Below are 27,175 nucleotides of genomic sequence, written 5' to 3' on the forward strand. Positions count from 1 at the left end.
ATAGTGTGACATTTGTCATTTTCACTAATTTTCAATACTATTTAGGGCAGATGCACATTGAGATGTAGGGCGTATCTTTTTCAAGGTTTGCAGTGTGTGTGTGTTCACTACTCACTGCCCCTAATATGTGTGCACTAACTCCGACTATGGGTTAGTATAATTGGCCTTCATGTCACTTTTTCTCTTCTGTTCACAGCTGATCGGAAGATATTTCGTGCCCTTTATTGCAATTTGATGATTTTTGTAAAATCACATCTGTTTTTGCTTTTCTAACTCTGAGAGGTTTCAGTTTAATATGTTGCAGGCTCATTTATTGATACAAAATAATTTATTATAATTATTAATTATTAATAATATTGATGATAATAAATAATATAGGGCTTGAAGTTGCGGTTGCTTATTTGTCTGGCGAGAGTTGGCAACACTGGTCCATGCCTCCATCAATCCATCCATGAAGATGTTCATCCCAGTTGTGATCTGTCCCAGACTTCAGGAACTACATTGGCACAAATGTTGATTGTAATTCTCAACTGCATAATCAAAATGGGATTATAAAAGACGGAGAACAAGACAAACACGTTTCAAACTCCTTTATTAACCGTTATTTATCCAGCAGCAGTAGCACGTGAGTGTTTACATGTGTGTGTGTGTGTGTGTGTTAGATCTTGTTGAAGGCTGCAACATCCACACTCTGAACCTGTAACACACAAAACAAACACATCAGGATTGACGTGACACTTGTAGGGCCCTATGATTTCCGCGATCATGGAATTGGCATATTAACGCGGAATCTATTGTTAACGCGGAATTTCCCCGAATTTTACATATTTGGAATGAAATGCTCCCGTCATTTCAGCTCCCCCTTCAAAACAATGAAAGTATGGCGAAGCGGCTCTGCTTTCGTCGGCGGAAAAGTTAAGAAACTCAATGCTAAGCCCTCAGGAAAATAAAGTCTTAAATGAACTTGAGAGAAAATGAGATGCGCGGGACGGCCCAATCATGTTCGACAGCGGTAGATCTTAAAGTGACAGTAGCACTGATAATGTCTGTCATTAATGTTCAAAAAACAACGGGAACAGAGAAGATTGTAGCTTTAATGATGATTCATCTATATTTCACTTATTATTTATGCTGTTAAGAAAGGTGTTGATAACTTTATTCAATTTCTGTGTAGACTATGTCTAACAGTGAAGGCCACGGGTAAATATAACATTTATTATAATGGGTTTATGTAAAGATTGTTTTAACGTCAATTAAATTAAAAGCTATTTTTTAAAGCCTAATAAATGTTGAGATTGGGAGCTTTCAGTTATACTGTAATTTAACGTCATCAATGTTTCATAAAGACATCAGTAATACTGGCCTTCATTCATAAAAACATGACAATACAACACATCTTTAAAATATGCTGTCTTTAAATTGTTTCTAAATTAATTTGGAGAGTAACTGAAATTATTACAATATTAAAAACTCCAATGTTTTTAATTGCAATTAATCATGATTAATTACAGAAAAAATGCGATTAATTTGTTTTTTTAATTATCAATTCACAGCACTAATATTTTGTTGTGACTTGAAGTACTTCGAGGCAGAGGTGGACAGTAACTAAGCACATTTACTTGAGTACTGTACTTAAGTACACTTTTTGAGTATCTGTACTTTCCTTGAGTATGATTTTTTCTGGAAACTTATGACTTTTACTTCACTACTTTTGAAAGACAAATATCTTACTTTTTACTCCACTACATTTCTACCAAGGCCCTCGAAGTAGAAAGTTGTTTCTGTAGCAGCTTTGAAAGTCAGTGGATGAATTTTTCCTTTTTTTAAAAGTTTTTTTGTTTTTTCAGACAGCCTATCAGTAATCACTCTTGTAGGGTCATGTGAAGTTTCCCAACATTGAATACTGACCAGTTTATAGCAAAATGAAAGAAGATGGTTCCTCGTCACAGTGTGTGCACCCATGGCCATATTTAAAAAAAAAAATGTTTCAGTTTTATGAAAATATTAAAGATTAGTTTAGTTGGCATACACTTGATGCATGTCTCATAAAATGTTCAAAAATGTAAATGTCTGGGAGAAAGAGAAGAGTAAACAGTTGGAGGAATATCGGATGTGTATCAGTGTATTGGATCCGTGCATTCAGCCTTAAAGTGACAGCAGCTTTATGAAGAGCTTTGTAACTTTTATACAAGTATTCAAATGAGTTTAAGGTAGTCGTATGCTAGCATGTTGGATGGAGCATCAATGACTGGCTTAAACCACCATGATGCCATAATGTGCATTTATACAACAATAATAAAATAATGCATCGACATAAAAAAAAGGAAATGTACTTTTGATACTTAAGTACTTTTAAAAACAAATACTTGTGTACTTTTACTTAAGTAAAAATCTGTTTTTAGAACTTTCACTTGTAACTAGGCATGTGCCGGTATCAAATTTTCATGTTGCGATTAATTGCTGAAGCTTTTATCGCGGTATACGGTATTATCACGATATTGAAATAAGTTGCAAAAAAAGTGTTGTCATACTATAACAGGTTAAATCACTTTCTTATAACAAAAGAACCAAACATTTAAATACAATAAAGCAATACACAAAAATGTCTAAAGTAAACAAATATTTAAAACAGATTAAAGTGCAAAAGAATGATAAAGAACAATAGGTATGCTGAAATGTACATTTAACTAAGATAAATACATGCTTTAGAAGTATTTTTCATTGTCAGCTTGTTAATGAAGGAACTAATGTTAAATACTGGAGCCTTGTAAAGTGTGTGATTGAACAACAGTCAGAACATATTCAAACAATATCTAGGGCATGTCATTTAGTCCAGATTAAAATATAAAATGCAAGTTTGAAAATGATTAGCCTTAAGTCTTTAAGTATTATGTATTAGGTTATGTGATTACTGGGGAAACGGCTGCGTTTCTGCTGTTGCGTCAGCGCCCTCTGCTGTCAGAGAGTGAGTGTGCACTTCATCGGGTCTCCTCATTCCGCCATGTGCTCGGCTCATGCACGGTCTATTTACATCAGTGCGAGTTCCTCTTTGACGTGTTTTTCATTTTAAACGGTTGATGGTAAAGTATTCTTAAAATTCATTCTAAAAATCGGAATAATTCGTAATAAATAATTATTCACGGTATTTTGAAGTGCCCACGATAACAATATTGTGCATGTTCATTATTGCGGTATATCGTATTACCGTTTACCGGCACATGTCTACTTGTAACTGAGTAATATTTGACCAGTAGTACTTTTACTTTTACTCAAGTAATAGAGTTATGTAGTTTGTCCACCTCTGCTTAGAGGGCAGTGTTATGTTGCATCATGCAGTATTTGTTCTGAAAAGTAAATGTGATGTTTGTTACCTCAAAAAATTTAAGGTCATTCCTATTTTATGTTTTATGTTCTATTATATTAACATTAAAAACACACTCATTTACGACTAAAATAACAGTTAAGGGTAAAAAAACCTGAATTCCCAAAAATTAAAACGGAAAAAACTGAGTTTGAGAAAAAAATCAAACGGAATTTGGTAAAAAATAAAACGGATTTCATAGGTCCCATCACTTGATCTGTGTGTGAAACTCTTCAGTTTGGATACTCACGAGGTCCTCAAAGTGGGTGATCTCCTCCTCCAGGAAGTCTGTTCCCACCTTGTCGTCCTCCACCACACAGTTTATCTGCAGTTTCTTGATGCCGTATCCCACAGGAACCAGTTTGGACGCCCCCCAGAGCAGCCCGTCCACCCTCACCGACCGCACACACTCCTCCAGCTTCGCCATGTCCGTCTCATCGTCCCACTGCGAACACGAGACGGAGAATAAACCACTGCTCACAACCAGTGCTCATTTTGACAGCATATTTTGATTTAGATTTAGTCAGTCTTGTCATAGTCTTTTGACTAAAATGCGATTTAGTTTTAGTCATATTTTAGTCTCCTGAATTGTTTTTCGTTTTAGTCTCCTAAAATCTAATGAGTTTAGTTCAATTGTAATACATTAAGCATTTAAGCGTTACATAACCGACTGTCACTCGAACTGACATTTTGACATCATTTTGTTTTTGACATTAAAAATACAGCTCAATTCACTTTTTTGTTTGTTTTTTAAAAACATCTCTATAGTTTTTTTAACTTTGTATTTCTGCTTTAGTCAGTAGGCCATATCAGGTTAAGCTAAAGCTTCAAATAAGTTTATATATGCATTTTTTTTAATTTCAGTTAACATTTATTAAATTTGAAATAACTATGATTTTTTTAATGGTTTTAGTGAACTATTATAACCCTGATACTTTATTGAATATGTGTCAAATACTCGAGTCCGGCCAGAAAGATGGAAGGATTTATGGTCTAAAGATTTCATTGGTCGTGCCAATCACAGTGCTGATTGCTTACACCAATCCCTAACCTAGCGACTGCATAGCAACCTCCCACAATACCCTAGCAACTACATGACATGATCAAGTTTGGTGGAAATCCCGCCATATCATTGGTTAAGCGGTAGGGTTAGGGATTCGTGTTACTAGGGTGTTCTCCATGGTTGCTAAGAGATTGCTATAGTGGTATGAGTAGTTGCTAGGACGTTGCAAGAGGTTTACTAGGGTTTTCTGTGTTTCTTAAAGAAGGTTGCTAGGGTGTTCTGTCTGGTTGTTAGGGTGTTGCTAGAGGGTTCTAGATGGTTGCTAGGCTATTCTGTGTGGTGGTTAGGGTGCTGCTAGAGGGATGCTATTGTAGTGTGTTGCTGGGTTGTTCTGGATAGTTACTAGGAGTTGCTAGGGTTTACTGGTTGTTAGGGTGTTGCTAGAGGGATCTGGATAATTGATGGATTGTTCTGGATGGTTGCTAGGCAGTTGCTAGGGTGTACTATGTGGTTGTTAGGGTGTTACTAGAGGGTTCCAGATGGTTTCTAGGCTATTCTATGTGGTGGTGGTTAGGGTGCTGCTAGAGGGATCTGGATAATTGATGGATTGTTCTGGATGGTTGCTAGGGTGTACTATGTGGTTGTTAGGGTGTTACTATAGGGTTCTAGATGGTTTCTAGGCTATTCTGTGTGGTGGTTAGGGTGCAGCTAGAGGGATCTGGATAATTTATGGATTGTTCTGGATGGTTGCTAGGCAGTTGCTAGGGTGTACTATGTGGTTGTTAGGGTCTTGCTAAAGGGTTCTGGATAATTGATGGGTTGTTCTGGATGGTTGCTAGGCAGTTGCTAGGGTGTACGGTGTAGTTGTTAGGGCGTTGCTAAAGGTTCTGGATAATTGCTGGACTGTTCTGGATGGTTGCTAGGCAGTTGCTAGGGTGTACTGTGTGGTTGTTAGGGCGTTTCTAAAGGTTCTGGATAATTGCTGGACTGCTCTGGATGGTTGCTAGGCAGTTGCTAGGGTGTACTGTGTGGTTGTTAGGGCGTTTCTAAAGGTTCTGGATAATTGCTGGACTGTTCTGGATGGTTGCTATGCAGTTGCTAGGGTGTACTGTGTGGTTGTTAGGGCGTTTCTAAAGGTTCTGGATAATTGCTGGACTGCTCTGGATGGTTGCTAGGCAGTTGCTAGCGTTTACTGTGTGATTGTTAGGGCTTTGCTAAAGGGTTCTGGATAATTGCTGGATTGTTCTGGATGGTTGCTAGGCAGTTGCTAGGGTGTACTGTGTGATTGTTAGGGCTTTGCTAAAGGTTCTGGATAATTGCTGGATTGTTCTGGATGGTTGCTAGGCAGTTGCTAGGGTGGTTGCTGGGTTAGCTGCTATCAGTGTTATTGTAAACTAAAACTAAAATATCAAAAATCATTTTCAGCAATTGAAAGCTGAAGAAAAATATAAAAGATGAAAACGAAAATTAGAAATGTTGCCATGGCAACAAACTGAAATAAGTTAAACAAAGTACTAATTTCACTAAAACGGAAATAAAATTAAAGCTATATAGAAATATTTTGAAAAGCAAAAACCAATAATTACCAAAACCTATACTTAAAATAAAAAAAAAAAGCTATAAATACTACAGTACTATATTAAATACTGAAATAACACTATTGTGTTTAAAGTGGTAGTCAGGGCGTTGCTAGGGTGTTGCTATGCATTTGAGATAGTGCTCCAGGTGGTTGTTTGCGACAGGACGTCCTGTACGTGTGTAAACTGAATCACTTACAGGTTTGACGTCTAACAGGATGGAGGATTTTGCGATGAGGGCAGGTTTTTTGGCCTTTTTCGCGGCGTATTCCTGCAGCCGCTGCTCTTTCAGTCTCTCGGCCTCCTCATCCTCCTCTTCATCGCTGCCAAACAGGTCAAGGTCATCCTCCTCTTCCTCCTCTTTAGCTGGAGCAGGCGGGGCTTTCTGCGGAGCGGCGGGACCGGTCCCGTTAACGGCTGGAGCTGTTGACCGCTTCTCCAGCGCAGACACTCGACTCTCCATCTTACTGAGAGCAGAACGCAGATCCTCCACCACTGACACACACAACCACAACACGCGTGTTAGATCCGTGTTCACGTTCAATGCAATGCTGCTCATGTGCAAATATTACGACAGTTTGAATGACGAATGTGCTGATGTTATTTGTCCACCTCAGGACGCCAAAGTAAGTATTATGGTTTATTTTATATGACGTTTGCTACAGCTAAATGCATGAGATTAAGAGATAAAGACAGCAAAGACTAGATATAATGCATACAAACAGGGTTATTATTGTTGACTAAAAGTATTAAAAAAGCTGAAATCAAATAAAATATAAATATTCGATAATAAAAAACCTAACTAAAACAAGTTTGAGTACTAAAATTATTAACTGTTAATTAAAAAAGCTGAAATAAAAAACAAATTAAACCTAAATAGTAATTTTTAATATATTTAAAAAATGACAAAAGCACATAGTAAAATTACTACAAATTTAACTAAAATTAATATAAAAATATAAATAAAAACTATAATAGTTTATAAATACTACTAAAATATCACTGCATGCAAACTAAAATTAAATGAAATTTTAATAGTAACATTTAAAAAGAGCAAAAACTAATAAAAATGACAAAAGCACAGTAAAATTACTAATAATTTAACTAAAGTTAAAATAATTATTAAAATTAAAAATAAAAGCTAATGCAAAATATTAATTAAAACTATAAAAGTACTAAAATAACTGCATGCAAACTGAAAATAAAATAACATTTAAATAGTAATATTTAAAAAAGAGGAAACAATTATTTTTAAAAAATGACAAAAAGCGCATAGTAAAAAATAAACTAAAATTAAAATATAAAAATAAAAGCTAATGCAATTTTTTTTTTATAAAATTAAACCTAAATAGTCATTCTGAAAAAAGAACAAAAACTAATAAAAACGACAAAAGCACAGTAAAATTACTACAAATTAAACTAAAGTTATAATATTAAAATGCTAATGCAAAATATGAATTAAAATTATAATAGTTTATAAATACTACTAAAATAACTGCATGCAAACTTAAATTAAATGAAGTTTAAATAGTATTATTTAAAAAGAGCAAAAACTAATAAAAATGACAAAAGCACAGTAAAATTACTAATTATTTAACTAAGATTAAAATAGTTATTAAAATAAAAAATAAAAGCTAATGCAAAATATGAATTAAACTATAATAGTTTATAAATACTACTGCATGCAAACTGAAATTAAATAAAATTTAAATAGTAATATTAAAAAAAGAGCAAAAAATAAAAAAATTACAAAAGCGCATAGTAAAATTAGTAAAAAATAAACTAAAATATAGTGCAAATAATTAATAAAGACTATAATATTTTATAAATAATACTAAAATAACACTGCATGCAAACTGGAATAAAATTAAACCTAAATAGTCATTTAAAAAAAAAAGAAGAAAAATAATAAAAACGACAAAAGCACAGTAAAATGACAACAAATTAAACTAATTTATTTGTTCACAAATTAGATTTGTTATTATTGTTCTGTTGAAATCGAAATGTACTGAATAATTTGAACCAGAATTAAAACCAGGCTTGTTAAATTCCTTCCGAAATGCAAACGCAAAACTTATTGAATGTCTTTAACACACAAACACACAAACCTTTGTGTAGACTGTGGTTCTCCAGCTCCAGGTTCTTCATGCGTGCGGCGAGTTCTCCGTAATCAGCAGCGCCGCCTCCAGCGCTCTAAACACACACATCACACTTCCCATCAGCCCCTGCTCCCATACACAACTGTACACTTACACACACACACCACTAACACAACACACAACTACAGCCTGCGGAGGCTTCACAGAAACTACAGGACACTTTACGCTTGGATTTGGAAACTTGAATGTGTTTATGAGAACCTCAAAACTCGTAAAGAAATTCATTTGCATTCTTCACAGTGTGCAATATTTCATATTTTAAAATGGTTGTTTATGACACATACTGCTATATTGGTACAGGGTTTCCCAAACGTTTTTTTGTCAGCCGAACATCTTTGAGCTAAAATGTTTAACTTGAGATTTTGCCAATATTTCAATAATTTAACAACACATTTGTATGTTCACGGTTCTTTGATGTTGGTTAATGGTCACATGACGCATGTTAATACATAAAATATTCATTATTGTTTTATTTGGATTGTTTTTATTTATTTTCAAAATTATTTACTTTAATTTCACACTTTTATGAAATAATTATTAGCTTTCCAACTCTGTATTTGTGTATAAATGATTTTTTTTATTAATTTTTTTTTTTTTTTTTTAATTATTTAAATTTTACACTTTTATTAACTATTAGCTTTCATTCACTCACAAACTAAGAATTAGTGTATAATATTTATATATATATATATATATATATATATATATATATATATATATATATATATATAAATATTATACACAAATTCTTAGTTTGTGAGTGAATGAAAGCTAATAAATAAATAAAATAAAATATAAATAAATATAAATAAATATATATAAATAAATATATATATATATATATATATATATATATATATATATATATATATATATATATATATATATATATATATATATATATAGTATTTGTTTTTAATTATTTTAATTTTACACTTTTATTAATTAATTATAAGCTTTTCATTAACTCAAACTTAAAATTTGTGTATAAATTAAAAAAAGTATTAAATATTTAGTTTACATTTTCAAAATTATTTTAATTTTACACTTTTATTAAATAATGATTAACTTTCCAACTCTGTATTTGTGTATAAATGATTTTTTAAAATTAAATATTTAGTTTTTATTTTCAAAATTATTTAAATTTTACACGTTTATTAATACATTATTAGCTTGTCATTAACTCACAAACTATGAATTTGTGTATAAATTAAAAAAATATTAAATATTTTGATTTTATTTTAAAAATTATTTACATTTTACACTTTTATTATTAAATTATTAGCTTTTCATTCACTCACAAACTATGAATTTGTGTATAAAAAAAAAAAAAATTGTTTCAAAATTATTCAAATTTTACACTTATTAATTATTAGCTTTTCATTAACTCACAAACTATGAAATTTGTGTATAAATAAAAAATAAAAAAAATATTTAGTTTAAATTGTCAAAATCATTTAAATTTTACACTTTTAATATTCAATTATTAGCTTTTCATTCACTCACACACTATGAATTTGTGTATACATTTTTTTTTTAAATATTTAGTTTAAATTTTCAAAATTAATTAAATTTTACAAGTTTATTATTAAATTATTAGCTTTTCATTCACTCACACACTATGAATTTGTGTATAAATATAAATAAAACAATAACAAAATAGGTCATTTCAGAGCAAATACATAAATACAGTACAGCCTGGAGCAACAGACCAACCAGAGTTATGATTATAGTGAACTAAAACTATCTCAACGATACCAAAATAACACTCATACAAACCTCACAACAGAGATGCAGACGCACAAGTGTGTGTTCTCTATACACACGACAGATCCACACAGGAACGCATGCATTATAGACTCCGTCCTAACACAACATGCATACGAGCTGTGTGTGGATCCCAGGGCGCACACACACACACACACTTACAGGAGAGGAGCGGTGGGAGGGGTTTGATATTTTAGGGGCGGAGCCTCTACTCGGCTGCAAGGTTGTCTTCAGCTAAAGGAGAGATCATTTATAAGGAGTAGGTCATGGAAGTCAACAGATTTAAGAGTAATGTAAACCCTAGCGAGCCGCCTACATAGACAGCACATCAGACCAGGGTTCATTTTGACATACATTTTTATTTAGTTTTAGTCATAGTCTTCTGACTAAAAAGTTTTAGTCACCTGAATTGTTTTTAGTTTTAGTCGACTAAATCTAATGAGTTTAGTTAAATTGTAAATCATTAAGCATTTAAGCGTTACATAACCGACTGTCACTTGAACTGACATTTTGACATCATTTTGTTTTTGACATTAAAGATACACGAAAGAGCTCAATTCACTTTTTTGTCTGTTTTTAAAAACATCTCTATAGTTTTATAACGTTGTATTTCTGCTTTAGTCAGTAGGCCATATCAGGTTAAGCTAAAGCTTCAAATAAGTTTATATATTTTTTTATTTCAGTTAACATTTATTTAATTTCAAGTAATGAAGATTGTTTTAATGGTTTTAGTGAACTTTATAACCCTGATACTTTATTGAATATGTTTCAAATACTGGTCTTTCCTCCTGACTATGAATTAAAAGGAAATTAAATTAAATACAGTTTATTGTGTAAGCAAAAACGAATATATAATGCGTGACTTTTAATTATAAACCAGCTGGAAATACACCAGGACTCTTATTTTGAAATGTCTGCGCCTCTATTGCAGTTGCAGGAGCTCATTCAAGTTCAGATGAGGAGATAAAATATGCACCATCAAAAACATATTACTATATAAACATGGTAAAGTAAACATTGTCATTATTCATCAGCATTAGTTCATAAACACTGGTCTGGCATAAATGTGTGTTATTGATTGATTGAGCCGCTCTGGAGCTGGATTGGAGTGTGTGAGCCGTGTTTTCCAGAGGTTAGATCAGCATCTGTTACTCAGGACATCAGTTCTGACCCGATCTCTTCCCTAATCGACCCTCACTAACATTTACATCTCGTTTTTATTTGTTGACGAAAATGAAAAGTTTTCGTCATAGTTTTTGTCATCCAACACTAGTTTTTATTTAGTTATCGTCTCGTTTTCGTCAGTGAAAAAAGGTTGTTTTTTCACAGTTTTTTCATCATCTTCAAACTTCAACTTTTTTCTCATGTTTGTCCACAATATGCATGAAGGATGACGGGACAGAAGACGTGCCCGTGGGTTTAACTTCTTTATATTCGTTGTTTTTTAGCTTTTTTCGCACATCACTCATGAAGGTAACCATTATTACCATGCGCTTGCAACGGCTGAGAGAGAGAGAGAGAGAGAGAGAGAGAGAGAGAGAGAGAGAGAGAGAGAGAGAGAGAGAGAGAGAGAGAGAGAGAGAGAGAGAGAGAGAGAGAGAGAGAGAGAGAGAGAGAGAGAGAGAGAGAGAGATTGCTCGTGTTTTTCTTCTTTCTTTTTTTTTACCTTATTTCCCGGCTCACACTTTTCTTATCCTAATTTTACAAGTTGCAAGTTACAAAAACACACCAGCAGTGCCGACTGACTCTGATCACGGGCAGGTTCTCTGAGTCCGGATCGACTCCGGTATTAAACACAAATGTTAAACAGACCCGGGACCCGAAGTAATAGATTGTGACCCGACCCGGACCCGGCTGATCATTTAAAATATAGACCCGAACCCGTACGGGTTCTGAATAATTCGAATAATTCGTAATAAATAATTATTTACGGTATTTTGAAGTGCCCACGATAACAATATTGTGCATGTTCATTATTGCGGTATATCATATTACCGTTTACCGGCACATGTCTACTTGTAATGTCTATTTGATGCTTTTCTCATTTAACACAATAATGATCTTTAAGGGCTAATTTCTCAGCCAAATTTGATGTGCGATTAATTCCCTTAAAGGGTTAGTTCACCCAAAAATGTAAATTCTGTCATTAATTCCTCACCCTCATGTGGTTGGACACCCGTCAGACCTCCGTTCATCTTCAGACACAAATGAAGATATTTTAGTGTAAATCTGATGCTGAGAAAGGCTTCAGATAGGCCTCCATTGGCATTCAGTACATTTACACTCACAAGACCCATAAAAGGCACTAAAAACGTCGTTACAAAGTCCATCTCACCACAGTGGCTCTACAATCATTTTACGAAGCGACGACAACAGTTTTTGTGCGCAAAAAAAAATCAAAATAACGCCTTTATCCAGCTTGTTCTCGTCTTCCGTGTGTGTCTCCACGACGCATGCGTGAGAATATGAGCAGATCCGGCGTTCGGACACATGACCCAGAAGAGATTTGTTTACGAGCAGAGGAAGACGCGCGTGTCTCAGCTGTTGAATTCTACACTGATCGTGCTTTAGGTCTCGCTGTAGTTCTCAAAATGGGGCTAAAGTGGCATTTCATGGATTCCCGAACGCTGGCGCTACGTCATATTCTCGCGCATGCGTCGTGGAGACACACACGGAAGACAAGAACAAGTTGAATAAAGGTGTTATTTTGATTTTTTTTTGCGCACAAAAACTATTGTCGTCGCATCGTAAAATGATTGTAGAGTCGCTGTGGTGAGATGGACTTTGTAACGACGTTTTTAGTGCCTTTTATGGGTCTTGTGAGTGTAAATGTACTGAATGCCAATGGAGGCCTATCTGAAGCCTTTCTCAGCATCAGCTTTACACTAAAATATCTTCATTTGTGTCTGAAGATGAACGGAGGTCTGACGGGTGTCCAACCACATGAGGCTCAGTCATTAATGACAGAATTTTCATTTTTGGGTGAACTAACCCTTTAATAATTCCTTGAGCCTTTCTCCTGAATTGTGCAGCCCTAGAACAGAGCTCGGTTGTCCCTCTCCAAGAGCAAACATAGGCTTTCCGTTCAACTCACCCCAGCGAGAGACTTCTGGATGTTTTCTCGTGCTCTAGCGATGTCCTGAAGAATACTGTTAGCGCCCGTGTCCTGAGACGAGAGAGAGAAACCTCAGTATAGAGGAAGCTTTAAACAGGGAAGCACAGTGCTAGTCACGGGTTCAGTTTAGGGATGCACGATATTATCGGCACGACATCGGAATCGGCCGATAAACGCTTAAAATATAAAAATCGGCCGATATGAAAAAATGATGCCGATATGCCTTGCCGATATGATAATGTGTTGATATGAGCCTGCAATAACTCACGTGTTAAAGGAGTGCTATAGCGATAAGATCATGTCAGCCGTGTGGCCATTCTTGAAGTGAAAATAAGCAAATACATTGCATGTATGGTGATTTATATTGACATCATTAATCGACATTATTATATTGAATTTGTGAATCAACGCAGCATTGCCAGGTTTTCACAACAAAACTAGCCCAAAATAAGCACAATCGCGTCTCCCCACTCTCTAGCGCGCGCAGCAGCCTCCACAGCAGCTGAAGCTCCTCCAGGTCCTAGTGCCCGACCGCGAGAATTTTATATTTAGCCTATTTAGTGGAGGCGCTGTTGTTGCAGTAATAAAATGAGAAGTAGAATACACAAATAAATTGTAAAAAACTTGTAAATTAAATACTTTTATATACAGTTTATTAATCTGTAATGAAATTGTATGAAATGGATGATACAAAAAATAATCCAAGGAGCACTAAAATAATTGTATATTTTTTATTTGAAGCTAAAGAAAGCATCAACTGATGCCATGCCACGCCCACTTCATCTGCACAAACATTACATCCAAAAATAAAATATTTCGGTTACAACTGCATCTGTCTGGGGTGAAAAATCACTGACTTAATTATTGTTATTTTTAGAGAAAATATACTCGTATTATAAAAATAACTTCATTAACATTTATTTATCTTTAACAAGTATACTTTTAGTAAGGAGACCTCAGAAATCTGAAACCAGAATGAAAAAAAAAATTTGTTTTGCTCAAAATGGTGGTTTCCAAACAAAATAAACGTATATCGGTATCAATATCGGTATCGGCCAAAATTAGTTGAAAAATATCGGCATATCGGATATCGGCAAAAATCTAATATCGTGCATCCCTAGTTCAGTTCCCTGGGAATATGGGAACGAGTGATAAAAGCATCTGCCAAATGCATACAATTAATTACACATATATTTGAACTGGACTCAGTGTATGTTATCCACACTAATGGCACATACAGTGGCATGAAAAAGTATGTGAACCGCTTGCAGAATCTGTGAAAATGGGAATAATTTTAACTAAATAAGAGGGATCATACATAATGAATGTTATTTTTTATTTAGTGCTGTCCTGAATAAGATATTTTACATAAAATATGTAGGGCTGTCAAAAGATTAATCGCGATTAATCGCATCCAAAATAAAAGTTTGTGTTTACATAATACATGTGTGTGTACTCTGTTAATTATTATTTATATATAAATACACACACAAGCATGTATATATTTAAGAAAACAATATTATTTTTATATATAAAACATTTATATATATTATAGATTATATAAATGTATATACATGCAAATATTTCTTACATATATACATGAATGTGTGTGTATATATATATATATAAATAATAATTAACAGAGTACACACACATGTATTATGTAAACACAAACTTTTATTTTGGATGCGATTAATCGCGATTAATCTTTTGACAGCCCTAAAAATTTTGTTTACATATAGTCCACAAGACAAAAAAAATAGCTGAATTTATTAAAATAACCCCAAGTTTCTGAACCATTGATTCTCAGTTCCCTGGATGATCCACGGCTGTTTTTTTGTTTTGTGATGGTTGTTCTTGAGTCTCTTGTTTGTCCTGATCCGTTAAACTGCCCAATGTTCTTCAGAAAAATCCTCCAGGTCCTGCACATTCTTCAGTTTTCCAGACTCTTTTTCATATTTGAACCCTCTCCAGCAATGACTGTATGATTTTAAGATCCATATTTTCACACTGAGGGCAATTGAGGGACTCAAACAAAACTACTAAAAAAAGGTTCAAACATTCACTGATGCTCCAGAAGGAAACACAATGCATTAAGAGCCGGGGGGGTGAAAACTTTTGAACAGGATAATATATTTAAGATAATATTTTTTTTTTCATTTAGTACTGCCCTTCAGAAGCAACAGAAGATACTTGCATGTTTCCCGGAAGACAAATTAAGTACAATTTACCTTGATTTTCAAATTCAATAGGTTTATAAAACAGCCGTGGATCATCCAGGGAACTGAGAATCAATGGTTCATAAACTTTTTTATCAGGGTTATTTTAATAAATTCAGCTATTATTTTTGTCTTGCGGACTATATGTAAAAAACAATTATGTAAAATATCTTATTCAGGACAGTACTAAATAAATAATAACATGCATTTTGTATTATCCCTCTTATTTAGTCACAAATTCTGCAAGCGGTTCAGATATCTTTTCATGCCACTGTATATATTATCTGGAGTTTATTACCTGTTTGGGTTGCGTCGGTCCATTCATCTGCTCGTAAAACCGCCGTTCTGCTTCATCGTAACGCGGCTTATCGAACCAGATCCTCTCCTGCACCAAACAGTCGGCTGCAGTCATCCTGCACAAACACACACGACACCTGTAACACACACACACCAATACTACATGAAATAAACACTGATGAGCAATGTTGACATGAGACGAGCATTGGTTTTCTACATATGTGGCCTTGATGTTAATGAAAGCATGTTTTGAGATGAACAGTTTTTTATTTCAATATTTCAATCGAATGATATTTTTACTAAATAAAAAGTCACAACAGTTTATCCACCACAAAAATGAACAAGAATTATGAACATAAGAAGAAATAAATGAGTAAATTATAAAGCGAATTATGAAATAAATCCGAAATAAAACTTAATAAATATAGTTGCGAGCAGCAATTATCGGGGTTCAAGCGCTTTAGGACCTTTAAGTCAGTTGCGTGAAAAGGTATTATATTTTATTTAGCAAGCATGTCTCTACTTAGATCATTGATGGGAAAAGACCATTTACAGCCAATACAGGAAATTTACCATAGTGAAAAATATGTGGGAAAAAAAGTTCTCGAGTTTTTGTTTAGGAATGATAGGCTTTTTGGGTAGACTTGGCCACGCTGTTTTCGAAATGACCCAGCTATAGCTATCCAAAGGCCAAAGTTTACCTTTTTTTTTATATATATCGACCTAGAGAGTCCAGGGATTTGTGCCGCAGTGGTTTTATCGAGGTTGTGCCAAAATCCTGGGACTAGTCAGAGAAAGTTGGTTTTTGAAATTATCTCCAATAATAAACAAACGATTCGATTGACGGGGGCGGTCCTACAGGCAAAATGCTCAGAATGAGGAGTTCTACCATGTGGTATGAATGTCGAGGGCGTGTGCGAAAATAATCGCATGGTATTCAATAATTTACAGGCGTGAAAAACGCGAAGGCCCCCCGATGGCTGATTTCTTTTGAATTTCTCACAGGCCCAGCGAGTTTCGTTAACCTTGTCTGATAACTGCTCAAATTTCATTGGTTCGCCGCCAGACGTGTTTTTTCGAAAGGCAGTCTTGGCCCCTTGGACGAAGACACTGCATGTCAATTTTAAAGTCAATAAGACTTAAGGTTGCATAGTTGTAGCCACTTTTACGTTTTTTTTCTGTTATAGCGCCACAAAGTGGCCAGTCGCCACATGCTTTTTCACGCAACTTCAGAATGAGTTCTTACATACGTGTGCCAATTTTGGTGAAAATATCTCATTCCGTTCACAAGTTATAGCCATTTTTGTAAAACTGGCTCCGTCTACTTCGAAAAATTTAGGCGGCCCTTAGAAACCGTGAATCGAAACTTCCAATTTGTTTGGTAATTATTGTCAATCAGACTCCAGAGAATCTTGCTGCATTGGTTTGGTTACGATCGGGCCAAAAACCTAGGACTAGTTTGCAAAAGTAGGCACAAAAAAAAAATCCAAATCCAGATCATTGGATCTGATTCGACCGTTAACATCTCGCTCAAACATTATCAAAGATATTTTTTAATAACAACTTTTCATTTTCCGTCGGTCTTAGTACACAATGTAACTACAGAAGAGTCAAGTTTTAAATAGGAAAAATATGGAAACTTTTTGAGTAAGATGCTAACGGTCTAATCAGATTCAATGATCTATGCTAAGCTATGCTAAAAGTGCTACCGCCAGACCCATAGATCGGCTGAATGGATTCGAAAACGGTCAAACTCGACTGTTTAACTCTAGAGGAGTTGGTAGTGGCGTGTTCCTTTAAAAGACTACCACTATAACCAGTAGATGGCAGCAGAGGAGCACTTATTGACACATTAACCATTTCCACTCCTTAATATGTAACGCTTAATATGGAAAAGATTAGGAAGTCTAATCAAGACTCCAGAGAATCTTGCTGCATTGGTTTGGTTACGATTGGGCCAAAAACCTAGGACTAGTTCGCAAAAGTAGTTAAAAAAAAAAATCCAAAAGTCTTGAGCGAAGGATATAAGACGCTTGAGTCTACGCCTTACGCCCGTTTCACACATACTCCGTATGCAGTGCGTATGCGGTGCGTGTTGCGTTTTGCTTTGCGTATGCGGTGCAGGAGCAGCACGCGCTGTTGTGCTTTCATATATGCTGCGTTTGCAGCGCGCAACTGATCCGCGGTTGTACCACAAACACAGCATTTATTCATTATTATTTTCATTTCAAATCCAAAAGTTGTTACTGAACATGGCTTGTCAGAATTGCAATTCTCTTTGTTTACACTTTCATAGATGTCACGTTTTAACGTAGTACATTTAAACAACGTTTTATTCAATTCATTACTTTATATTTATATAGCCTAGCCTATATAACTTTATATAGCCTATAGCCTACTTTAGCTCACACAAGTGGCAAAACATTGAAATATAACTTATAGCCTATAAACATTTTAAATTAGAAACTTACAATAGAAACAGCCGACTCTCGTCTTCTCTTTCGTTTTTAAACCCTTTTAAAAGCAGGTCATAAAGACCTTTTTGTTTTTCCACCTCCAGGAACGTACGTGCTCTTCATTATTTCAATTTTTTTAACCTAAATGCCAGGTAAGGTGTCGTTTCCTTGCTTTACCCGAGAAAAAAAAGCCATGTGTTGACTTTGAAACAGAGTATATTTTAAATGACATACATCTGTGGTAAAATTACTAGATTTTCGTGTCAGTACATGTTTATTTTAAAGCGAACATTGTGCTGTCACTTTAATTACGCAGTGCAGCACAGCAAAAAATAGACTCGGTACGGAAACGATCGCCGGACTGCTGCAGACGCAACGCACCTGGAACGGACTGACGGACAGCATCCGCGCGCAGTGTGAAAGCTGTAATCCGTTAACATGGGTACGGAAAAAAATACGCACCGCATACGCACTGCAAACGGAGTATGTGTGAAACGGGCGTAATGGTTTAGGAGTTTTGACCGCTGTAGCGCCCCCATCAGGCCGATCGGGGCCAGCCTTGGTGACGTTGTAAGCGGTGTGAGCACTACCAGCCCTCAAAGTTTTAAGTCTCTACGACTTACGGTTTGGTCTGCCCGATCACTTTTAGGGGAGAATGCTGATCCTTGGAAATTTTAACAACAGACATAAAAAAACGAATAAAAATGAAACAAAAAGTATAATAACAAAATAACACTGGTTACTCCCCAAAACTGGTACATGGACATAATACTAATAATATTAAATGTTAATGCAACGCAACCATGCAAAATGACATCAACAAAACAAATGAAGAAAAATAAGTGAATACAAAACTGAATGAATCTTTCAAGCCGACACAACAGACAAAACGCAACAAGAATGAGCGTGTCAAAAGAAAAAATATGCAATGAAGATGGTGGACAAAAGTAGAAAAGATTGCATGTAATGGGTGAGATCGGTGTTACCTGAGAGTAAAAGGGATAGTGAATTCTGACCGGCATGTCGTTCCAAACCCGTATGACTTACTGTCCTCAACTCAAAAGATGATTTGTAGGACGTTCAAGAAACAAAAGTAATGCAGGTTTGGAGAGACATGAGGGTTGAACTAAAATGTGTGTGCAATCTTTCTGGAGTATAGAGTCATACTTCTTGCTCCGGCTAGAATGGCTTATAGATGTTTTGACGGATCTCGCTGCAGCTCCTTCATAGAAACGAGTCTCCGCCTCCACATAGCGACCCCGATCTAGCCACACCCTCTCGCTGTCGCCATGCAGGAAATAGCACAGCGCTCCTCCTTGATTGGTGCGGACATCCCCAGAATCCCGACGATCGCAAACCACAGGCTTTTTTCGGGCGTTATTTCGCCGCTTGGAGCTCGATTCATCCCTACTGGTTTCCGGGTTTCTCGGTGGCGAGTTGAGGCTGTACAGGTTCTGATAGAAAGACGCCTCGGCTCTATCGAAAAGAGGTTTCTGTAGCCACACCCCTATTGGGGGCGGCGGCAGGCCAGGAAGGCCGTTGATTGGCCTAGGTGTGGGCGGGGTCGGGGTTTGTGATTGGTAGCCCTCGTCGCAGGGCGTCGGCTGCAGTTGCAGAGTCGTTGGCTGATTGGGAAAGCGGCCCACAAACTTGCGCTCCGCTTGGTCAAAGTTGGGTTTGTTCACCCACACGGCCTGAACGACATGATGACAAGCCTCTTGGCCTCCGGTTTCCTGCTTTCGGGAGGAAGCGGAAGAGCTCCGCTTCCTCCCAGTTGTGCCATTTTGCTGCTGCAACATAGTGAAGTAGTAACGGCTCTCCGCTCTCTCGAACGTGCCGCGGTCAAACCATACGGTCGAGCACTCCGATCTCAAACCCTCGAGGGCCGCGCTGGACAAACCCCCCTCTGAGCCGGCGGTGGTTCGGTCCGGCTGGCGTTCGGAAGAACCGGACTGAGTCAAAGCAGAATTCCGACGGCTTCTGTTGCGCATTTTCTTGTGTCCAGAAATATCGAGGATTGATAAATAAATAAAAAAGAGGGAAAGGAGAGTGACAGGGAACTGGAGAATTAATTACACAGCAATAGGTTAACGTTAAACATGAAGTGTGTAAATCTATTTTAGGCCCTGTTTATTAAGATGCGTCTTGGTCGATCGGATCACAAGTAGACTATTCTCGTTCACACCTGGTGTTTTAATCCGTCTCTTTTGTCCACTTTCATCCACTTCTGTCCTGATTTCTTCGGTCTATGGGCGAGGACTCCAGACTGTGATTAGACTAAATTCACACTTCAGAGCTCTAAATATTATCCAATTTGAATGTTATTTATTTTTAATGTGATGATTTGTTTAAACTAAAAGTTTAAAAGGTGTAGGAAAACTAACACCTTTGTGGCAAACAAGCACTTTTATTAAAGGAACACTGCACTTTTTTTGTAAATAGGCTCATTTTCCGTCTCCCCTAGAGTTGAACAGTTGAGTTTTATCGGCTGTCAAAAGATTAATCGCATCCAAAATAAACGTTTGTGTTTACTTAATATATGTGTGTGTACTCTGTTAATTATAATTTATATATAAATACACACACAAGCATGTATATATTTAAGAAAAAAAATATTATTTTTTATATATAAAACATTTATATTTATATATATTATAGATTATATAAATGTATATACATGCAAATATTTCTTAAATATATACATGAATGTGTGTGTGTATTTATATATAAATAAGAATTAACAGAGTACACACACATATATTATGTAAACACAAACTTTTATTTTGGATTCGATTAATCGCGATTAATCTTTTGACAGCCCTACCGTTTTCTAATCCATGCAGCCGATCTCTGGGTCTGGCGGTTGCACTTTTAGCATAGCTTAGCATAGATCATTGAATCTGATTAGACTGTTAGCATCTCGCTCAAAAAAAATGACCAAAGACTTTCGATATTTTTTAATCACAACTTTTCATTTTCCGTCGGTCTTAGTACACGATGTAACTACAGAAGAGTCAAGTTTTAAATAGGAAAAATATCGAAAGTCTTTGGTCATTTTTGAGCGAGATGTTAACGGACTAATCAGATTCAATGACCTATGCTAAGCTATGCTAAAAGTGCTACTGCCAGATCCGGAGATCGGCTGAATGGATTCGAAAACGGTCAAACTCAAACTCTAGAGGAGTTGGTAGTGGCGTGTTACTTTAAAAGACTACCACTATATATAACTACCACTATAACCAGTAGATGTCAGCAGAGGAGAACTTATTGACACATTAACCATTTCCACTCCTTAATATGTAACGCTTAATATGGAAAAAATTAGGAAGTCACAAAGCCTCATGAAAAACAAAACCTGTTCTTCAAATTGTGACTGAATTAAACAGAAAACAAGTAAAGAGTGTCTAAAACATTTGGAGCTTGTCCACTTTCGGCCACTTCCAGAGGTAGTGGAAAACGCATTGCTTTTGTAGTGTAGACGCTCATGTGGTTGAATGCAATGGAACAGCCACTAAAAGACGCCTGCTCTCCGCCTACTGACCTAATGCGAAAACATTATGGGAAGAGTGTTAGCCAGACGGGATTTACACTTTGTCGGCTGGAGACACGTTTGGTTTCAAGATGAAAAACACACCAAGCACAAAGATCTCTCACCATTCCTGATTCCTTTTCTGTTTCCGGTGACTGCATAGCCTTGCCTATGGGGCTGAGACTTGTTGAACGAATGACTCAAACGAGAAGACTCGAGAGTTGAACTAATCTTTTCTGTTTCCGGTGACTGCATAGCCTTGCCTATGGGGCTGGGACTTGATGAATGAATGACTCAAACCCAAAAACTCGAGAGATTAACTAATCTGTTCTGTTTCCGGTGACTGCATAGCCTTGCCTATGGGGCTGAGACTTGTTGAACGAATGACTCAAACGAGAAGACTCGAGAGTTGAACTAATCTTTTCTGTTTCCGGTGACTGCATAGCCTTGCCTATGGGGCTGGGACTTGATGAATGAATGACTCAAACCCAAAAACTCGAGAGATTAACTAATCTGTTCTGTTTCCGGTGACTGCATAGCCTTGCCTATGGGGCTGAGACTTGTTGAACGAATGACTCAAACGAGAAGACTCGAGAGTTGAACTAATCTTTTCTGTTTCCGGTGACTGCATAGCCTTGCCTATGGGGCTGGGACTTGATGAATGAATGACTCAAACCCAAAGACTCGAGAGATTAACTAATCTGTTCTGTTTCCGGTGAATGCATAGCCTTGCCTATGGGGCTGGGACTTGATGAATAAATGACTCAAACCCAAAGACTCGAGAGATTAACTAATCTTTTCTGTTTCCAGTGACTGCATAGTCTTGCCTATGGGGCTGGGACTTGATGAATGAATGACTGAAACCCAAAAACTCGAGAGATTAACTAATCTTTTCTGTTTCCGGTGAATGCATAGCCTTGCCTATGGGGCTGGGACTTGATGAATGAATGACTGAAACCCAAAAACTCGAGAGATTAACTAATCTTTTCTGTTTCCAGTGACTGCATAGTCTTGCCTATGGGGCTGGGACTTGATGAACGAATGACTCAAACCCAAAGACTCGAGAGATTAACTAATCTGTTCTGTTTCCGGTGACTGCATAGCCTTGCCTATTGGGCTGGGACTTGATGAACGAATGACTCAAACCCGAAGACTCGAGAGATTAACTAATCAATTCTGTTTCCGGACGCATATATTACATACGAGGCTGTCACGGCCCAGATTGGACATGATGACGGAACTAACGGCTTATACCCAAGACACGAGAGGTGAACTAAACTTTCCAGGGAACTGACGTGATTAAATGTGAAGTGACAAAGGAAAGAACGATTTCTCAAACTTTTCTCAAAGTTTGGCCATGGCTACATTAGCTTATAGTCTTTTTCTTTATTCCAAAAGTACTAAACATGTTGAAAAATGTAGCATGTAACATTTAAATTAGATTCTGCAGAAATGAACGAAATGACTTGGAAAAAAGATTTGTTCATTTATCAGTAAAAATAATCCGAACTTCCCAGTACTACTTCTTATCAAAGCCACCGCCACAGCAATGATCAACCTATTCTCCATTTTGATTGGGAACTAATGTGGTCGGAACCAAAGTTTCCAGGACTGCATTCTCTGGAATCCTCTCAAGCGGAGCACTTCCACATTCCCATTGGTTGCCACTGAACTGCATCATAGCTCATTACCATAAAGTTGAGCTGATTTCAACTCTCTTCGATGCCCAATTCGTCCAAGAAGCGCCACGCCGCTCTCGCCTCCGGCTCCCATTGAAAATGAATGACTTCCGGCCCTTTTTTCACGTTCTCGCTGGCGGCGGTGTGAACGCAGTTATTAAATGTATTATTGCTCTTCTATAGAATCATACTGAACTGACGACAGCTTCGGTGACGTTAACTACTGTTTACAACTGTATTTAACGTTGTACACTTGTGATCCAATCAACCCAAACGCATCTTAATACCAGGAGTAAACAGGGCCTTAGTTTGAGTGCAAATGAGCAAACATAAACTAATTTGTTCAGAGTCATTCAACAGAAGTTTTAAAAGTTTAACGTTTTAATTTGACACGGCATAACAAGAAGCTGGAGAAGAAAATGCATTACTGAAAACTGATTCGTTACAAAACCACTGCTTTAACCTCCCCCAAGCCCCCCTCGCATAACAGCCCTTAACCCCGCCTTCGTGGACAAATTTGGGTGGACAAAAAAGGTCTCAAGTGTGATCCCAATTTTTTTATTTAAATAAATGTTATATCACCACCTTCGATAAAATAAATTCTATCAATTTATGCCTTTTTTTGTTATTTTTGGGGTATTACTGAATTTATTTACCTCTATAAGTACCCTATTTTTGATGTAAAATATGCTTATTGGTATGTTATATTTAATATTTCTTTAACTTCAGTAAAAAAAAACGACATATCAGCAAGTCCAGAGAGACAAAACCTAAAAATGCGGTGACCTATGATGGTATTCATTTCTTTTTAAAACTACAATTTTAATAGCCACTAGATGGCAATAGAACTCAATGGCTGCATATGGGCTGAACTCTGCAACCCGATGTTTTAACATCTTTTTTTTTTTAATTGCCCAGTTATTGCCTCATTTAATTCCTTTGTTTGTGTACGTGTGTGAGTGACTTTTTTTATTTGACAAAAAAAGTTAAACAATAAAACTCACTCTGTTATAGGCTCATTCAATGGCTTTCAATGCAATGCTTTTGTGGATGTGTGTGTGAGTGTTTGCCACATCGAGAATGTTGTATAGGCTCACACCTTCATTTGTGTGTATGTATGATCTGCATTGCATTGGATTTATTGATTTTTATTGGACCGATAAATAAAAAAAATGCTCAGAATTACAGTTTTTCCCATTCATTCCTTTGGGTGCCCATTTTTGTCCACGAAGGCGGGATTAAGGAGTTGTTTTTTCAAGCACTTAACATTGTAGAATCGAGTCAATTTTCTTTTTGTATGTTCAGGTGGCAAACTTAGGAAAAGTAGCCAAGTCTTGTACCACTCAGATTAAGAAATCTTTTTTATTTACAAATGATTTCGCCCACATTTGTCCCCAAGAGGGCTTTGTGGAGGTGGGCTTTTCGGAGAGCTTGTTTAGCATACTGATAGTCCAATGGTTACTATTAGCGAAAATCAAGAGTTTGAGAAACCTGTTTGGAAACAATAATTATTTTTACTATTATATTTGGTGCAGCAAAAATTACACACTTCAGTTTTAAAGACAGAACAAGCCACACACACACAATTATGGATGCATTAGATTTAAACACTGAGCTTTACAATGAAGTCAAGCTGAAAGTGATTAAACTGAAGAAAGGACCATGGACGAAACACCCACTCAAATCAATCATGGGACAAATAATAATGAGTCAAATCCCACATCCAACATGCAGATGGGAGACATTTTATCCAAACTCACCTTCAGCAAACAGGAAAAGCGACCAAACTAAACAGTATGTAGCTGAAATCGTTCTTCTCATCCAAAGGCAAGCAATAAACCATAATGTGCAAATAAGAAAAGTATTTATGTATATTCAATCTCACAAGAGGACTACATGCCTTTACAAAGAAGCTGTGGTATCAGCACTTTGACCATAGTATTTGGGTCAATGACAAATAATAATTTTAAGCAAAACAGTTTTAAAATGCATTTTTATGTCCAAAAAATGTATGGTGTTGATTCATATTGGTTTTACAACTTTTAAGACAGCATTAATTCATTATTGAGATTCAAGATTTTACCACCCAGAAAATGCCATATATTCATTTCAAATAATATACATTTAAATGTACTTAGCACTACTGAAAACTAGTAGATATTAATCGTTTTAGTGTCTAAAATGCATATCACATGGTAAATTCCCTTTCCATTTCTTTATGTATTGCCCTATTAGTCCAATTCATATGAACGGACACTTTTCTATGTGTTCAAACATCCAATTTTCCATAAGGAGTTTTTATGTTTTGTTTTTAACTGTAAAAATTATTTGTATACATTATATATCGGTTTACAGTTATATTTATTTCTTAATTTCGCAATTGCAGTGGGAATTGATACTTTTAAATGTAAATTTGCTGGTCGCACCACCTGACATTTTTGGTCTTTCAAACACCACAACTCAAAAAGTCAATTGAATTTTAAAAAAATGAAAAGGGAAATATTGTAGATCAATTTGATATATGACTAGGGCTGGGCAAACAAATTGATTTTTAAAATGTGGTCGATTCAAAATCGATTCTCAAGGCCAAGAATCGATTTTTTTCCCCCGGGGGTTTCCAGTCGATCCTGCCCTGTATCGCATATATGCTTGTCGTTAAGATAAAATCGAATGGCAATCGCATCTAAGGAAGGCACGCAAATAACAAAGATGGTGATGAAATATAATCGGGGCACGAATCAAAGCTCAGACGCCCCTGGAGGAAAAAGCCTCCATAAAAACGGACAGAGTCTGAATGACGGTCGGCTAAATCGCAAGAAATGCTTCTCCTTTACTGAAAATTGCTGAAAATCATCCAATATCCTTTGTATGTTTTAGAATAAGTGTATCAAAATATCCATAAAAACAAAATTGTACTGTATTTAACATAATTGTATGCATTTGAAATATAGAGATGGGTTCTGTTTTAATGTAGGCCTACCCAAGTGTACCTAAAATAAAAAGAGTTTAATATACAGGTTTGTGGCTCTTAATTTCTTTTTAATTACCCACTTGTCAACTCATGTTCACTTTTCTTTTTTATAAATATAGTAGGCTATTTGAATTAAATCTATATTATTGAGTTGAATCGAAATTGAATCGAGAATCGAATCGATTTGAGAGCTTGCGAATCGAATCGGAACATCTGAATCGATACCCAGCCCTATACATGACATGTATTTATTACAATAATTGTTTAGGAAAATAATGCATTCCGGCACAAAAAAATACAGGTCATATCATTGACCCATTTAACATGGTATATGTCCAAAAATATGGTGTGTATGAGAGTATTTTTCTTGTACTATTTTGTTAGCATAGCATAACCGGACAGACACAAAAAAAAGTTTGTTTGGATTTGAATAGGCAAATGTGTACGAGTCTCTGATTGGATCATTATTGCAGTGATTATCATGTTTCTAGTTCTTCTAACACTAATCGGTGGAGTGTGTAGCTTTTCATTTCTTAAACAACCGTGTAGAAAGACACATAATGGCCATATTCCAGGTTTAAATGACCCCTTTTCCACCGAGGCAGTGCTGGTGCTGGTTCGGATCCAGAGCCTAGTTTCAAATCGGTTCTTTGTCTTTCCACACCCAAAGCACCGGCTCCGAACCAGGAAAAGTGGTTCTTAAGCAGTGTTGCCACAGTTACTTTGAAAAAATCAAGTAATCTTTTTTAGTTACTTTTAAAATCAAGTAATCTGTAAAGTAACTAAGTTACTTTACAGATTACTTGATTTTAAAAGTAACTAAGTTACTTTACAGATTACTTGATTTTAAAAGTAACTAAGTTACTTTACAGATTACTTGATTTTAAAAGTAACTAAGTTACTTTACAGATTACTTGATTTTAAAAGTAACTAAGTTACTTTACAGATTACTTGATTTTAAAAGTAACTAAGTTACTTTACAGATTACTTGATTTTAAAAGTAACTAAGTTACTTTACAGATTACTTGATTTTAAAAGTAAC

General features: G+C 35.9%; 1 protein-coding gene across 7 annotated transcripts in view; it reads right to left on the reverse strand.

Moving 5' to 3' along the window:
* Positions 1-575: 575 nt before the first annotated feature.
* Positions 576-27,175, reverse strand: part of eef1db (eukaryotic translation elongation factor 1 delta b (guanine nucleotide exchange protein)) — a 31,884-nt gene continuing 5,284 nt past the window's right edge. Inside the window, exons 2-9 of one of the 7 annotated variants that reach the window (XM_079831936.1) lie at positions 24,923-24,975; positions 19,122-19,948; positions 15,500-15,614; positions 12,962-13,033; positions 8,050-8,134; positions 6,141-6,436; positions 3,612-3,806; positions 576-697 (exon numbers count right to left, since the gene is read on the reverse strand). In XM_079831936.1, coding sequence (XP_079688062.1) covers positions 659-697; positions 3,612-3,806; positions 6,141-6,436; positions 8,050-8,134; positions 12,962-13,033; positions 15,500-15,614; positions 19,122-19,945 — 1,626 coding nt within the window. In that variant the 5' untranslated portion in view covers positions 19,946-19,948; positions 24,923-24,975 and the 3' untranslated portion in view covers positions 576-658. Of the gene's footprint in view, positions 698-3,611; positions 3,807-6,140; positions 6,437-8,049; positions 8,135-10,029; positions 10,102-12,961; positions 13,034-15,499; positions 15,636-19,121; positions 19,949-24,922; positions 24,976-27,175 lie in introns of all 7 variants that reach the window. The other 6 variants (XM_079831939.1, XM_079831937.1, XM_079831938.1 and 3 more) reach the window with 6 other exon arrangements.

This window comes from Gobio gobio (genome assembly GCF_949357685.1).
Source record: "Gobio gobio genome assembly, chromosome: 12".
Taxonomy (NCBI): Eukaryota; Metazoa; Chordata; class Actinopteri; order Cypriniformes; family Gobionidae; genus Gobio; species Gobio gobio.